The 14,547-nt window shown below is 48.2% G+C and overlaps 1 protein-coding gene and 2 non-coding genes across 3 annotated transcripts; 1 reads left to right on the top strand and 2 right to left on the bottom strand.

The window, feature by feature from the left end:
- Positions 1–1,540: 1,540 nt before the first annotated feature.
- LOC136512164 (small nucleolar RNA R16) lies at positions 1,541–1,624 on the bottom strand. Its single transcript, XR_010772994.1, has one exon. It is a non-coding gene; the product is annotated as a small nucleolar RNA R16 (small nucleolar RNA).
- Positions 1,625–1,770: 146 nt separating this feature from the next.
- On the bottom strand, positions 1,771–1,864 carry LOC136512158 (small nucleolar RNA R16). The gene has a single exon (XR_010772992.1). It is a non-coding gene; the product is annotated as a small nucleolar RNA R16 (small nucleolar RNA).
- A 1,981-nt stretch (positions 1,865–3,845) lies between these two features.
- Positions 3,846–14,547, top strand: LOC136550645 (J domain-containing protein required for chloroplast accumulation response 1-like). Its single transcript, XM_066542276.1, has 9 exons — positions 3,846–4,379; positions 4,717–5,318; positions 5,653–5,972; positions 6,139–6,232; positions 11,608–11,693; positions 12,771–12,830; positions 12,923–13,000; positions 13,328–13,504; positions 14,159–14,547. The coding sequence occupies exons 1-9, from the start codon at positions 4,042–4,044 to the stop codon at positions 14,195–14,197; spliced, it is 1,794 nt and encodes a 597-aa protein (XP_066398373.1). The 5' UTR covers positions 3,846–4,041; the 3' UTR covers positions 14,198–14,547.

Genomic DNA, 14,547 nt, shown 5'->3' with positions numbered 1-14,547 from the left:
TGGACACATAGAATTCACATGTTTTAAATTAATTAGCCTAATGGCTACCAACCTCATTTAGACTTGTCTGAAGCTGGTAACTTGGCCTTCACTAGCCCAACTATACCCAGTATTTCAGAGCTTTTCTTGCCCAGCAGGAATATGCATGAATTTTTTCGTTTGTGGTTGATGTTTTGTGCATTAGTGTCCAAATAATTGTAGTGGTAATGTTGCAATATGTCTAAGTTAGTAGCTCAGCTTTGTTCCTGCTCTGTTCGGTAGCAACGGCAAGCACAAGCAGTTAGCTTAGGTCCACCTTGTCATTTGCAGTAGCAACAATAAGCCAATAAGCTATATGTGCGCAAGTTCTGGTCACCTTTAGGTTACATAGAAATTTTGTTTATTTCTCAGTTAATTTCACTTGTGAAGCTATATTGGTTTAGCAGTTTGCGTTGTTGGTAGGAGCAGAGCAGTTCAGTTGCAGCTATACTTGGTAGGAGCAGTGCAGTTCAGTAGCAGATATAACCACCGTTTTTCAGAAAGTTCAGAGTATTTTTTTAGAAAGTTCAGAGTATTCTTGCTTTAGTGGAATTCGTACAGGGTAGTAGCTTGAGAGGCTTTAATTTGTGACATTGCCATTTCATGCAATAGTGAATCAATCTTTCAAGCAATTATTAGCAATTCCTTTGAGCAGCGGTTTGTTCCTAAAAGATATTTGTTAAAAAATATCTTTAGGATGATATATAGTTAAGTAAAAAAAAAACTGATGTGAACTAGCACTTGGTAAATTTTAAACATCAATTACACCTAGCATTTGGCCTTAAATGTTGAAGCTTCGCAAGCTTTAGCTTTTGTTTCTGAGTAGTTTTGCGAGCTATTTCAGAATGTTTCAGAATGCTTCTCCAGGATCAGGAGCTTTTCCAGGAGCACTAGATGTTATGGTATGGCTTTTCCAGAATGCTTCTCCAGGATGTTATGGATATATTGTTTGGTGACATATTTGCATTCTGTGGTTCCTTTGTTACTGCCTTTACTTATCATTGTCACTCATCAAGACTAAGGGGTCAAGATATTGTTTATGATGAACTACCAAGTCCAGTAGATGTAGGTCTTGTTCTGCAGTATTCTGTTTTATGAATTGATGTAACACTGTCCAGTAGATGTAGGTCTTGTTCTGCAGTATTCAGTTTTATGAATTGATGTAACACTCTGTGCACACCGATGGCTACAGCATGATTGTTCATTTCTGGTCAATTTGCTTCAACAGGTTACCATACCAAAACAAAACTTTGCCTTTTTTTGAATGCTGTATAGAAACGATATCATTCAACTGCATCTGAAATGATTGAAGATGGATCGATCATAATATATGATGCTCAAATAAGCAAAACTTTGTGAACAATTAGAAAATTGTAGTTTTATCATCTGAATATGCAGTTTTATATATGCTTTGCGGGAAAACCTTTCTGACGATTCCCGAAGAAAAAAGTGGTACAAGACCAAAATTTGTGTACACTGGATCATCCAACCAGTCCATTAACATTCAGAAACCTTCGAGTGATGTTGCATCAGATAATAAGCGGAGTTTTTAGTCCACACAAGATTCAGTGTATAGCATAATATTAACCTGTCATCACTTGCCAACATCTGCTTTGTAACAGAGATAAAATCCTAATTCTTAACATTGCCAGAAATGTTTTTTTTTCGAAAGAAAGTAGCAGCGCTTAACACAGGCATCAGATAATAAGCGGAGATTATTAGTTTTCGAAAAAAAAAGTAGCAGCGCTTAACACAGGCATCAGATAATAAGCGGAGATTATTAGTCCACACATGGCAGTAATTCCATTGAGTGTGTAGGATAAAGATTTACACATCACTTGCCGTCGTAATAAGCGCTTGATTCGCATTCCAAATCAAAAACCAACAAACGAGCAGAGCTGAATCAGAAAGATCAGCACGAAGAAATTTTGATTAAACCATTTGACTCCAGAGCAATGCAAGGCTGCAAAGGGTTGGTAAGTTAACCATGTCGCTCTCTGCACCAGCTTTGCTTTCTCAGGTTCTTTGGGCTTCAATCGATGATTGAGCCCATCCCTAGAAGAATTTAAGCAAGGCGCAACAGTAAATTGATTAAAACAAAACTAATTGATCTGAGCTCAGAATGATGCGTAACCCAATCACGGAGATTGATCTCAGATGTCCAGACATAGAAATAATTAAGCATCTTCATCACAGCACCAATACTTTGACAAACTCGAAGAGGAATTAAAGAGTGAAAACAAGCAGATGGAAGGGCTTTGGTTCTTTCTCTCGGATGCCAACCCGAAGGAAGGCATGTAAACTGCAGACGAATCAACACGGCATCAGATTCAGACCGCCCGTCTGCTTGTAATCTCTTCACAGAGAAAGATCCAACAGCAAAGCCACGCACAACCAAGGGAAGAGAATATCGACTGTTATTGAAATTGAAAAGCAATCGAGAGAAGCAAGAACAGCGGGCGCCTCGCCGAAACGAGGAGATGCAAAGCGTAGGGTTGTGTCTGTATAAATAGAGAGGAGATTAGGGTTTCGGTTCTATTGGGCCTTTGGAGGCCCAACAGGTCACGCGTTGCAGCCTGCAGGGCTTATAGGGCGGCCCGCCAAGTGGATTAAGTCCAATGCCAAATGGGCCAGTTCGCGTGCCGAAAGGAAATCTGCGCGGCGCCACGTGAGCTGCAGGTGGCCGTTTCGCAACGGGAACGCCATTACTATTTGTCTATTTTGAAGCATGTTATTATAATTTTTTGTTTCCCACAAAAATACCACTAAATACATATAGACACAGTCTGAGTCCAGCTGCAGACGTATACGAAGACGTATACTTCATCACCCTTGTCACTGACACGCATGCCCTACATGTCATCTTCTTCTTCCTCCTCTCCTCCTCTCCTCCTCTCTCTCCATCCCGACGCGGCCGCGGCCACGGCGAGTAGCAGCAGAAGCAGCACGCCGAGCAACAGCAGCACGTGCCCGAGCAGCAGCAGCAGCAGCACACCGGCAGCAGCACGCGTAGCCATGGCGGGTCGGAGCTCCTCCGCCTCAAGCTCCCGTGCTGCCATGGCGGACAGAGCTCCCACGCGGCCATGGCGCACGCCACGACAGGCGGAGCTGGCGGGCCAGAGCTCCTCCGCCTAGAGCAGCAGTAGCAGCAGCCCCAGGGGCGAAGCTCCAACCGCCGAAGCGTCGACTCCGCGGACGGAGACGATGGCGCGCCCGCCTCCAGCTCCGGCCACCACGAGAAGAAGCTCCGCCTCGTCAAGTCGTCATGGGGCTCCACGAGCTGCTGCTTGCCCATTCCTGGTGGCGCCAGCGGAGCTCGAGGCGCAGGAGCGTCGGCCCGCCATAGCTGCGCGCGAGCTCCACCCACCATGGCCGCACAGCAGCTCCGCCCGCCATGGCCACCCGGGGCTCGAGGCGGAGAAGCTTTGGCCCGCCATGGCCACGCGCGCAGCAGCCGCCGAGACCACGTGGCCACGTGGGCGAGCAACAGCCTCCTCCAGTCGCCCCCATCCCTCCACTCCTCCCGTCGAGCACACTGCCAATGGCGGCTCTCGCCCACACCCCTTCGATGTGCCCATCAGGAGAGAGATGAGGAGAAGAAGAAGAAGATGATAGGTGGGGCCCACATGCCAGTGGCAGGGGAAATGAAATATACGTCTTCGTATATGCATATAGCTGGGTTATCCATACGTATTCAGTGATATTTTTGTGGCAAACGAAAAATTATAATGACATGTTTTAGACGAATAATAATGGCGTTTTTTCGAGAAAATTATAATAGCACGAATCCAATTAACCCTTTCGCAGTCCGACGCGGTAGTGTGGCAACGGACAAGCAAATCTGGACCGCCGATGGCGATGGCGCCCCAGCCGGTGCACGCCGCTGCGGGAACGCCAGCCATCCGAAATCCAAGCGCCGCTCGCCCGCTCCCCGCCACAAGCTCCTCCTCTCCCCTCCTCCCACCTCCCTCCACACTCCAGAGGCAGCACGTGCTCGAGCACCGCTAGGCCAGCCGCACCACCATGGCGGGCGCGCCGCCCCGGAGGTCGGACGTCGACTTCGCCGACGTCTTCGGCGGCCCGCCGCGCCGCTCGTCGGGGAACGAGCAGCGCTCGCGCCGCGGTTCGCCGGACAGCTCGTCGTTCGGGTCCGCGACGAGGGCGCGGAGCGGGGGATCGGACACGCCCGTGTTCGGGGACCGGGGGAGCTCTGACCGAAGGAGGCATCCCGGGGAGGAGTTTTACAAGGACATATTCCCCGGGAGCGAGGCAGCGTCTCCCAGGCGGGGCGGCGCCGGGGATTGGGGGGATGTGTTCGGCGGGCCGGCTTCGCCTGTCTCCACGGCCCGCCCGCGATCGAGGTACTACTGTTTAACTTGTCACATAGAAGGAAGCGAGCTTTTCAGCAAAGTGATATCAAGCTAGCAACAATCGTCGTACTAACGTATCTGGAAATGTGGGCATTGTGATTACGTAATGCTTCCTTATGTTTACATATCTGTGAGTTTAGCTAATAACTGGATGGTTTACATGGAGATTATTTGTTGCTCGTCGATCCATCAAACTTGAAAACGAAGGGAAGCAATAGATACGACGAGTCCATCACTGATCACTCTTAGCTGATCATTTCTTTTATTATTTTGTAAACCACATCTTTGGTCTACTTTGGAATGTACAACCTCTACCTGTTTCTTGCAGCTTCTCCATGCGGGTCAACAGAGGCACGGACGGTTCAGTGCCTACTTCTCCCTCTCGGCAAATATCCAACAGAAACGATGATGGGACATCTTATGCTTACAGTGTTCCAACTTCCCCCAATGCATCCATGAATAATTACCTTGCCCAAGGGGCAGCCCAACAACATTCAAAGAAGAATCCCTTCTCTTGGCATCGCTATCCATTCCTATCTAGGTTCCGTTCTCAAAGTGGAGAAAAGAAAAGCACATCTAATTATGTCAGCTCCATGGACAGTGAATTTGAAGAGACTCCTGTTAACTTGGAAAGTATCATGGCCAATAACAAGTTCCATTTTTCCTTCTATAAGTGGGCAGGCAAAGGAGCCTTGTTAGTGTTGCCAGCTACTGCACAAGAAAAGTCTGCAGACATTATTGGACTGAGAAGCTTCCCTCAAGTGGTCGTTCAAGGTATTGATCTGATTGATTATGAAGACAACATGTCAACTGCCACTGGAACATCCAAAAGTCAGACAGATTACGAAGATTCCAAATCTGGAAAACATAGCACAAACTCAGTAACCAAGGATGGAGCTATTCCTTTACTCTCCGAGGACTACATGCAAGGTGATAACGCCAAAAATGCATGTATTCTTTTATTTAGTGTCGCGAACATTTCATTACTGACATGTTCTTAGATCTCAGCAGCTAAAAATACTGAACCTATCTGCTCTAAGTATATTTTGGCCCTTTGCATGGTTAAAAAGAGCAGAGTAACTAGATTTCTATTATTAAGTTGAGTACAAAGTGCATTCAGCTTATCAAACTCTTGTAATAGCAAAGGGCATGCCCTTTTCTTATGGACTTAATCAAACTGTTGTTATTCAAAATATATAAATTCTTGTTTGCCCCTTTTCTCTTCATGAATAGATGGATTCCAGCTTATGTCATTTCTCTGCAGGAACGAAACAGAGCAATGATCATACAAAGAATGATGTTTCATCAGCTAGCCTGAGTTCTAAAATTTCTCGATCACCTTCAGAAAGAAGTCGTAGTAGCAGGGTAAAGGAAAAGGTGAAGGGTTTTATAAAACTGTTTAGCCCTGAGAGTTCACCAAAGCGCAAACGAGCACCGGAAACACAAGGCCAAACATCTGTCGGGAAAAATGGAAGCAAAACTGAACTGCAAGATAAGTTTAGCATATCCAGTTTGGAGGCCAATGAGGATGTGGAAACGGCACAAATGAACAGCCAGAATGCTTTTATCACTGAACCTTTTCCAGTATGTCAAATCTAGATTATATATTTACATGCATACATATTTCTCTGAATGTTAATATTATTTTATGAATTTTAAGTACTCGAATTCTTGAATATTGTCTTCTTTAAAATAGAGATTTTTTCAATAGACAGATATACACATTAGATTAGTCTCTTGATTGTTTCAGATGAGTGAAGTGCAAGAGAGGATGGACAAACCAGTTCTGTCAGAGAATAGTAAAATGGATACAGCTATGGGAAGTAATGAAGCCGCTTCTAATGGTAAGCTCTGACAGGGAGGGATTCTCCTAACTGTGCTTGTGAATGAGTTGAATATCCACCTCAATTTCAAGAAGAAACTTGGTGTTATGTTCGGCAAAGTCTATAGACGCCGTAGTGGCTAGACTCAACCGTGTGCCGAGCTGGGGGGGGGGGGGGGGGTCACCAGGGGGCGCACAGGGTTGGGTTAGTTGGGATTCATAGTCATTAGGGTTTGGTTAGTTGAGATTAGAGAGTCCTAAAAGATAGGGATAGTTGGTTAAGTTGAGTCCTATATGTATCAAACTTTATGGATCAATAAAGGGCAGCCTAGGGTTGAGTTTATCTCACCTTGGTCCCTGGGCGTTACTGTTCACGACCCATCTCTTGCCGCAAGTCTTCAGCCAGGCGCCGAGCACGGCGCCGCCAGTTCATCATCGAGGCTTCAAGTCCAGGCCCCGCACCTTCCACTCCTACAGTCTTTGGTCCATAAGCCGCAACAACCTGGTATCAGCCATGTCTGCTCCTGAGGACAGCAGACCCGGGCCGTCGATTGGGTGTGGCTCGCGTCCTTCCACATGACCGGCAAGGCCCAGATGTGGTATACCGTTCTCGAGCGGGACGCCGGGCGACCGACATGGGATGAATTCAGTCGACTTTGTCAGCAGCGGTTCGGGCCTCCCCTCAGCACCAACCATCTCGCTGATTTGGCACGGCTGCCGTTCTCGTCGAATGTTGAAGCTTATCTGGACGCTTTCCAGGCCAGATTGGCGCATGCAGGCCGCCTCTCGCCGTACCAGCAAGCACAGCTATTCACCGGTGGACTGCCGGATCATATCCGTGTGGATGTCGAGCTCCACGATCCGCAAGACCTGCAGCAGGCGATGCGCTTAGCACGCGCATATGAACGCCGGAACGGACCTCAACAGCTGGCTCTACCGGCGCCACCGGCGCGCCCTGGCCGCCGTGTCTTCACCGCCGCCACGGCGTCGTCCTCAGTATCAGCCGTGGTACCGACCACCTCAGGGCCATCTACGCGGGCGTTCAAGAAGTTATCACCGGCGGAGATGGCGGAGCGCCGCAAGCAAGGCCTCTGTTACAATTGTGATGAGCAGTATGTCCGCGGTCACAAGTGTGCCCGCCTATTCTATTTGGAGGCCTCGGACTACATTGTGGAGGAGCCGGAGGACAGCGATGAGTCAGTCCAATCCACAACAGCGACAGCAGAACCGTCCCCGATCAACACCGAGGCCCCGCGGATCTCGCTTAATGCCATCACCGGCATTCGAACAGCAACAACGATGCAGCTCTACGTTCAGGTTGGGAATACACAGCTTGTCGCTCTCCTGGATTCCGGGTCTACGCATAACTTCGTGCGCGCGGACATCACTCGCCGCATTGGCCTCCACTTCCAGCCATGCCCGGGTGCAAGCGTCCTCGTCGCGAACGGAGACCGCGTCGCATGCAGCGGCCTCGCCACAGACGTCGCCATCAGGATTGCAGATGAAACGTTCACGGTGGACTGCTATTCTATTCCGCTGGATGGCTACGACATGGTCCTCGGCATCAAGTTCCTTCGCACATTGGGGCCCATCTTGTGGGATTTCGACGACCTATGCCTGGCTTTCACAAGGGCAGGTCAACGTGTCTTCTGGAGAGGGATCGGCTCCACATGATATGACGTTCAGTCGACGCGCCTCCATGCTGTACAACCGGACGGGCCGGCCCTATTACAGACCCTACTGCAGGAGTTCGACGACCTCTTTGTGGAGCCGAAAGGACTGCCGCCGGCTCGACATTGTGATCACCACATCCACTTGTTGCCAAACACAGCACCCGTAGCAGTCCGGCCGTACAGATACCCGCAACTTCAGAAGGACGAGCTGGAGGCCTAGTGTGCTGCCATGCTAGAGCAGGGGATTATCCGGCCGTCAACTTCGGCGTTCTCGGCTCCGGTGTTGTTGGTCAAGAAGCCGGATGCATCATGGCGCTTCTGTGTTGATTACCGGGCTCTGAACGCGCGCACGGTTAAGGACAAGTTCCCCATCCCAGTTGTGGAGGAGCTGCTTGACGAACTTGGCGGCGCACGGTTCTTTACGAAGCTGGATCTTCGTTCCGGTTACCACCAGGTCCGGATGCATCAAGAGGACATCGAGAAGACGGCGTTCAGAACACACCAAGGACACTTCGAGTTTCTGGTCATGCCATTCGGCCTCACCAATGCGCCGGCAACATTTCAAAGCCTAATGAATGCCGTCCTACAGCCGTTTCTGCGTAAGTTTGTCTTGGTTTTCTTCGATGACATCTTGATCTACAGCCCCTCGTGGACAGCACATCTACAGTAGGTAAAGGCGGTCCTGTTAGCGCTTCGTGAGCACCAACTGTGGCTCAAGCGCAGCAAGTGCTCATTCGCCGAGCCCTCGGTGGCGTATCTCGGGCATGTGATCTCAGCTGAAGGGGTGGCCATGGACATCACCAAGGTGGAAGCCGTAGTGACATGGCCGCAACCGCGCTCGGCGCGCGGCCTACGCGGATTCCTCGGTTTGGCCGGCTATTACCGCAGGTTTATCAAGGATTACGGCGCCATCGCGGCACCCCTGACCCGGCTTCTTCGGCGCGACGCGTTCTCCTGGTCGGATGAGGCTATTGTGGCGTTTGATTCCCTCAAACGAGCACTGTCTACAGCGCCAGTGCTGCAGCTGTCGGCGTTTGACCGGCCCTTTACGGTGGACTGTGATGCGTCGGGAACGGGATTCGGCGCTGTTCTTCATCAGGGCATCGGTGCAATTGCATTCTTCAGCAGGCCCTTTGTGCAGCGACATATGAAATTGGCGGCTTATGAGCGTGAACTGATCGGTCTCGTGCAGGCCGTGCAGCACTGGAGACCATACTTGTGGGGGCGCAGTTTTGTGGTACGTACCGACCACTACGCGCTAAAGTTTTTACTGGACCAGCGCTTGTCAACGCCGCCGCAACATCATTGGGTAACCAAGCTCTTCGGATATGATTTCACAGTGGAGTTTCGGCCAGGTACATTCAACATCGTGGCAGATGCTCTTTCCCGCCGTCACGATGACGACGCTGCTGCTCATGCTATCTCTGGTCCGTCATTTGAGTTGTTTGCTGAGCTACGAAGGGAGGTGCAGGAGAACCCGGATTTGCGCGCCCTCCGAGACACGGGTGTCGCCCAGCGCGGCGCGCCGTGGCGCGTGGTGGATGGACTGATACTTTACGGCAACAGGGTGTTCATTCCAGAGGGGTCGCCGCTTGTGCCCATGGTACTGGACCTTGCTCATTCAGCAGGCCATGAAGGGTTCCAAAAGACTTTGCAGCGTCTTCGCTCCGATTTCTTCATCGACCATGACAGCGGGCTGGTCCGTGACTTTGTCCGCTCTTGCGCCGTGTGTCAGCAGAACAAGGTGGACTCCCTCCGACCAGCCGGTCTCTTGCAGCCCTTGGAGGTGCCTTCGCAGGTGTGGGCAGACATAGCTCTTGACTTCATTGAAGGGCTTCCGCGGGTCCATGGAAAGAGTGTCATATTGACTGTGGTGGATAGATTTTCGAAACATGCTCATTTTATACCCCTCAGCCACCCGTACACAGCTATGTCAGTGGCCAAGGCGTTCTTTGAAGGCATCGTTCGTCTCCATGGGTTCCCCAATTCAATTGTCAGTGATCGGGACCCGGTCTTCACAGGACACATTTGGCGGGATCTCTTCAAGCTTGCCGGTGTCACGCTCCGACTCAGTACAGCATTCCATCCGCAGACGGACGGTCAGTCGGAGGCGGTCAACAAGACTATAGCTATGTACCTCCGGTGCATCACAGGTGACCGCCCGCGCGCATGGCTTGAGTGGCTTCCTTGGGCAGAGTATTGCTACAACACCTCTTATCATTCAGCTCTCCGCACATCGCCGTTCCAAGTTGTTTACGGTCGACCGCCACCGGCCTTGCTGCCTTATACGGCTTGTTCCTCCCGCACAGATGCTGTTGATGCCCTCCTGCAGAACCGAGATGACTTCCTCACTGATGTGCGTGCCAGGCTGCTCCAGGCTCAGGAGTATGCCAAGCGCCAATATGACCGCACTCATCGTGCTTTGGAGTTTCAGGTGGGTGACTGGGTTTGGCTCCGCATCCTGCATCGTCCTACACAGACACTACTGCCGGGGCCAGCGACGAATCTAGACTAAACTGCTGCCGGGGTCGTACAGATTCATGAACTCAATCTGATGGGGTCGTAGCTGGCCGGAATACGCGGGGTTCCACTGATTCGTACAAAGTTATCGGGGTCGCATGACCCCGACACATGCACTGTGGCTTCGCCGCTGGCCGGGGCGTCGCGGCAAGCTCAGCCCTCGGTTCGCCGGGCCGTACCAGATCGTCGAACGCATCGGCGAGGTGGCATACCGCTTGTTGCTGCCAGCTGGAGCCAGGATTCACGACGTCTTCCATGTCGGGGTGTTGAAGCCGTTTCGCGGTCCTCCACCATCTACAACGCCGGCACTGCCTCCACTTCACCAGGGACGTCGCCTGCTCCAACCAGACCAGGTCTTGCGTGCACAGCTGCGTCGCGGGGTCTGGCATGTGCTCATCAAGTGGGCAGGTCTTCCGCAAGCTGAGGCAACATGGGAACCGCTCGAGGATTTCCGCGCCGAATTCCCCACCTTTCAGCTTGAGGACAAGCTATTTGTCGAGGGGGGGAGTGATGTTATGTTCGGCAAAGTCTATAGACGCCGTAGTGGCTAGACTCAACCGTGTGCCGAGCTAGGGGGTCACCAGGGGGCGCACAGGGTTGGGTTAGTTGGGATTCATAGTCATTAGGGTTTGGTTAGTTGAGATTAGAGAGTCCTAAAAGATAGGGATAGTTGGTTAAGTTGAGTCCTATATGTATCAAACTTTATGGATCAATAAAGGGCAGCCTAGGGTTGAGTTTATCTCACCTTGGTCCCTGGGCGTTACTGTTCACGACACATCTCTTGCCGCAAGTCTTCAGCCAGGCGCCGAGCACGGCGCCGCCAGTTCATCATCGAGGCTTCAAGCCCAGGCCCCGCACCTTCCACTCCTACAGTCTTCGGTCCATAAGCCGCAACACTTGGAATTTAACATAACCACTAACCATTGTTTGTATTGGTTTTTCTTGATTATTCCTACATCGAAAGAAAGACCACAATAGGCTTTATTGATATGTGTTTACCATAACATTTTGGGACCTTGCTGCATAGGTTATTAGCTACAGTTGAGATTTTTTCTGACGAATGAACCCGTGTTTGCGGATGGGATATAAGTAACACAGAAATTCCCAAGCACATGCTTTCTATGATATTTTTTCATTAATTATCATATCATGAACTTGTGTTCTTGTTCACATATATGGTATTTCTTCTTTTTCTGTTTTTCAGAGTCCATCCATGATCATACAAAAGACAAAGCGGACAACACAATAGAGCATGAGGACACACACATTGAAGATCTTGATGGATGTGTGGTATGTGCAAACTGCAAAGTCTTTATATATTTTTTTAAGAATGATTATTAGTAGACAGGCAGTCGGCAGATGCGACTGTAATATTGGTCAATCCATCAACCAAATCGTTCATACAACTAATTGTGCCGACCAGATACTGTTCCCATCAAATGTCCTACAGTGTCTTGGAAGCTGAAATTCAGCATTAGACTGGATACCACTAGGTGACTTACTGATTCGTATGTGTTTCCACCCAATCAAGGTTCATGACAGCTATAAACTGGCCTAATTTAATTGCCAAATACTCCAACCCTGGATGATTTGACAAACTTATTTTTTTTAATCCATTATTTAGCTCAATATGAAGGGTGGGCCTGGTGCGAGCGGTAGAGTCTTACCGCCTGTGATCGGAAGGTCCCGGGTTTGAGTCGCGGTCTCCTCGCATTGCACAAGCGAGGGTAAGGCTTGCCACTGACACCCTTCCCCAGACCCTGCACAGAGCGGGAGCTCTCTGCACTGGGTACGCCCATTATTTAGCTCAATATGACATGAAAAATCCTTGCCAAAGCTCCAAGCCTGGATGGTATGATCAATTCTGGTGTTGTCCTACTTATTAAAAAGTGGTGTTTTAATATGCATTATAGTGGCATTTAGCATATATTATTGGCTTACTGCACATCAGATACCTGGTGCACATTTTGAGATTCAGTTCCTACACCTCTGATCCATGGTTAACACTTTGTTTTGGCGAAACACAGCTCCAGCACCTTGGTATCCACAAATGGGCCTCTGAGATTCTAAATTTACACCCAATAAGTGTCATTTACTGCTGTATTAAGGAAATTGACTGAGGGGCGTGGGTCTGTGGCAAAGAATGTCAACCTACACTCCTACAGTCATCATGCAGTAATAAAATCAGCATGGATTTGTTTTACAATATAAGCTAAATTATTATTGATCCATAGCTAAAAGTAAACTAGAGACTAAACATGTAGGCAAAGATTGTTTTATTCAGGTGCATACTTTTACCTGTTCCCTGTTATATGGAGTGTCCTCTTGTTATGTCTTTGCCTGACAAATTTATATTTCGTCAATCAGGTTGAGCATTTCTCTGAAGATCCTGTTCTTCATAATGATCAGGAAAAGGAGCTAATAAAGGTACTATATGGAAGTCAAATCTGTGACCTCTAAGTCTTCTTGTTTCACTTCCGTATTCTATTTGTCCAATTTTATTGTTTCCTTGAATGTAGATATCAGAATCTAAAATCCGTGAATGGTCAAGAGGAAAAGAAGGAAATATTAGGTCATTGCTTTCAACACTGCAATATGTAAGTGCAAGAGTATCAATCATATATAATGTCTTACAGTATACTATTGCTATTTTTTTTCTTCCTAAGAACGATAGATGTGTTTATCCTATCTTTTGCTCTAACCCAGGTTTTGCTTATGCTATTGTTCTTTCTTAATGGCTGATGGGATCAGCCCGATTTTATATATATGGAAGAAGCATTCTAGATATTTTATTCTTGTTCTACGTCTTCTGCAAATTTTGAAAATGATTTCCCTATTGTTTTATTCTCTTTGAAGTAGACCATACATAATGTCTCCGCCACTTCTGGTTTTCTTTAAATTACAAAAGTTTTGTGCTCGTTTAGGTCCTATGGCCTGAGAGTGGATGGAAACCAGTTCCTCTTGTTGATATAATTGAAGGAGCAGCAGTCAAGAAGGCTTACCAGAAAGCATTATTATGCCTTCATCCTGATAAGTTGCAGCAACGAGGCGCTGCCATGCATCAGAAGTATATAGCAGAGAAGGTTTTTGATATTTTACAGGTACACTAGATTTATCACAAGCATATTTCTGATTTATTTAGAAGGGCGGGCCTGGTGCAAGCGGTAGTCTTAGCGCTTGTGACCGGAAGGTCCCGGGTTCGAGTCGCGGTTTCCTCGCATTGCACAGGCGAGGGTAAGGCTTGCCACTGACACCCTTCTCTCCAGACCCCGCACAGAGCGGGAGCTCTCTGCACTGGGTATGCCCTTTATATTTCTGATTTACTTAGGAATTGGACGGTGGATAAAGCTAATCTGAGATATACAATATTTGAGAATGGAACTGTGGAGGCATGCGATCCCAGCTTTATCTGGCACCATTTAAAAACATTTTCTCCTGTGCTTCAGTGTCCGTGCCTTTTCCCCCCCTTATGGAGCAGTATGTAGATGATCCTGAAATGAAATTATAGATAATGCATTGTACATATTCCACCTATGATATTCAGGAACCATCCAGTTCTATAAGAAGTAGCATACCTATCTGAATGTTTTTCAGGTGCTATTAATTACTGTTTCCCTTGTTGAAACACTTCAGCAGTCAAATTATGCTTTTCCGGTCTAGTCCTATTGTGCATTTGTATTGATGTTCTACAATGTTGGTATCTTATTTTCCTGTCAACAAAAACAGTTGATATGCTTTCTCTTATATGTGTGCAGGAATCATGGAAGGAATTCAATTCAATCACTTTTGGATAGCATTAGGAGTTTATTTTGTTATTGCATTGGCACAATGATCAATCGCACAGACATTGTGTCCCGGTGTCTGCAACAGTTGGTTCAAATAACCTAGAAAAATATAGCAAATGGGCAAAGAGAGTTCGGTTTATGAATTTAGGCGCACTGGCAATGCCACCCTCCGCCTTTTCTTCAAAATTCCGACTGCATGTAGTATTGTTTTTTTTTTTTGACAACAGTGTGTAGTATTGGTTAATCAGTTCTATTGTATCCAGACGATGACTGAAATATCATATGAGAAATGCTTTGTGTACAACCATTTGATGAGTGCCTAGCAACTGATGATGTACAAATTTTGCCTGACCGTCTGA

The sequence above is a fragment of the Miscanthus floridulus genome, chromosome 1 (assembly GCF_019320115.1).
Source record: "Miscanthus floridulus cultivar M001 chromosome 1, ASM1932011v1, whole genome shotgun sequence".
Classification (NCBI taxonomy): domain Eukaryota; kingdom Viridiplantae; phylum Streptophyta; class Magnoliopsida; order Poales; family Poaceae; genus Miscanthus; species Miscanthus floridulus.
This window is presented reverse-complemented; position numbering and strand designations above follow the sequence as displayed.

What these genes read in the sequence shown, in the direction of transcription:
- LOC136550645 (XM_066542276.1), top strand. Translation starts at nt 4,042, where the DNA reads ATGGCGGGCGCGCCGCCCCGGAGGTCGGACGTCGACTTCGCCGACGTC. An exon ending in AAGATCTTGATGGATGTGTG is followed by an intron (nt 11,694 to 12,770) that starts GTATGTGCAAAC and finishes TTCGTCAATCAG; the next exon opens with GTTGAGCATTTCTCTGAAGA. An exon ending in AGGTTTTTGATATTTTACAG is followed by an intron (nt 13,505 to 14,158) that starts GTACACTAGATT and finishes ATATGTGTGCAG; the next exon opens with GAATCATGGAAGGAATTCAA.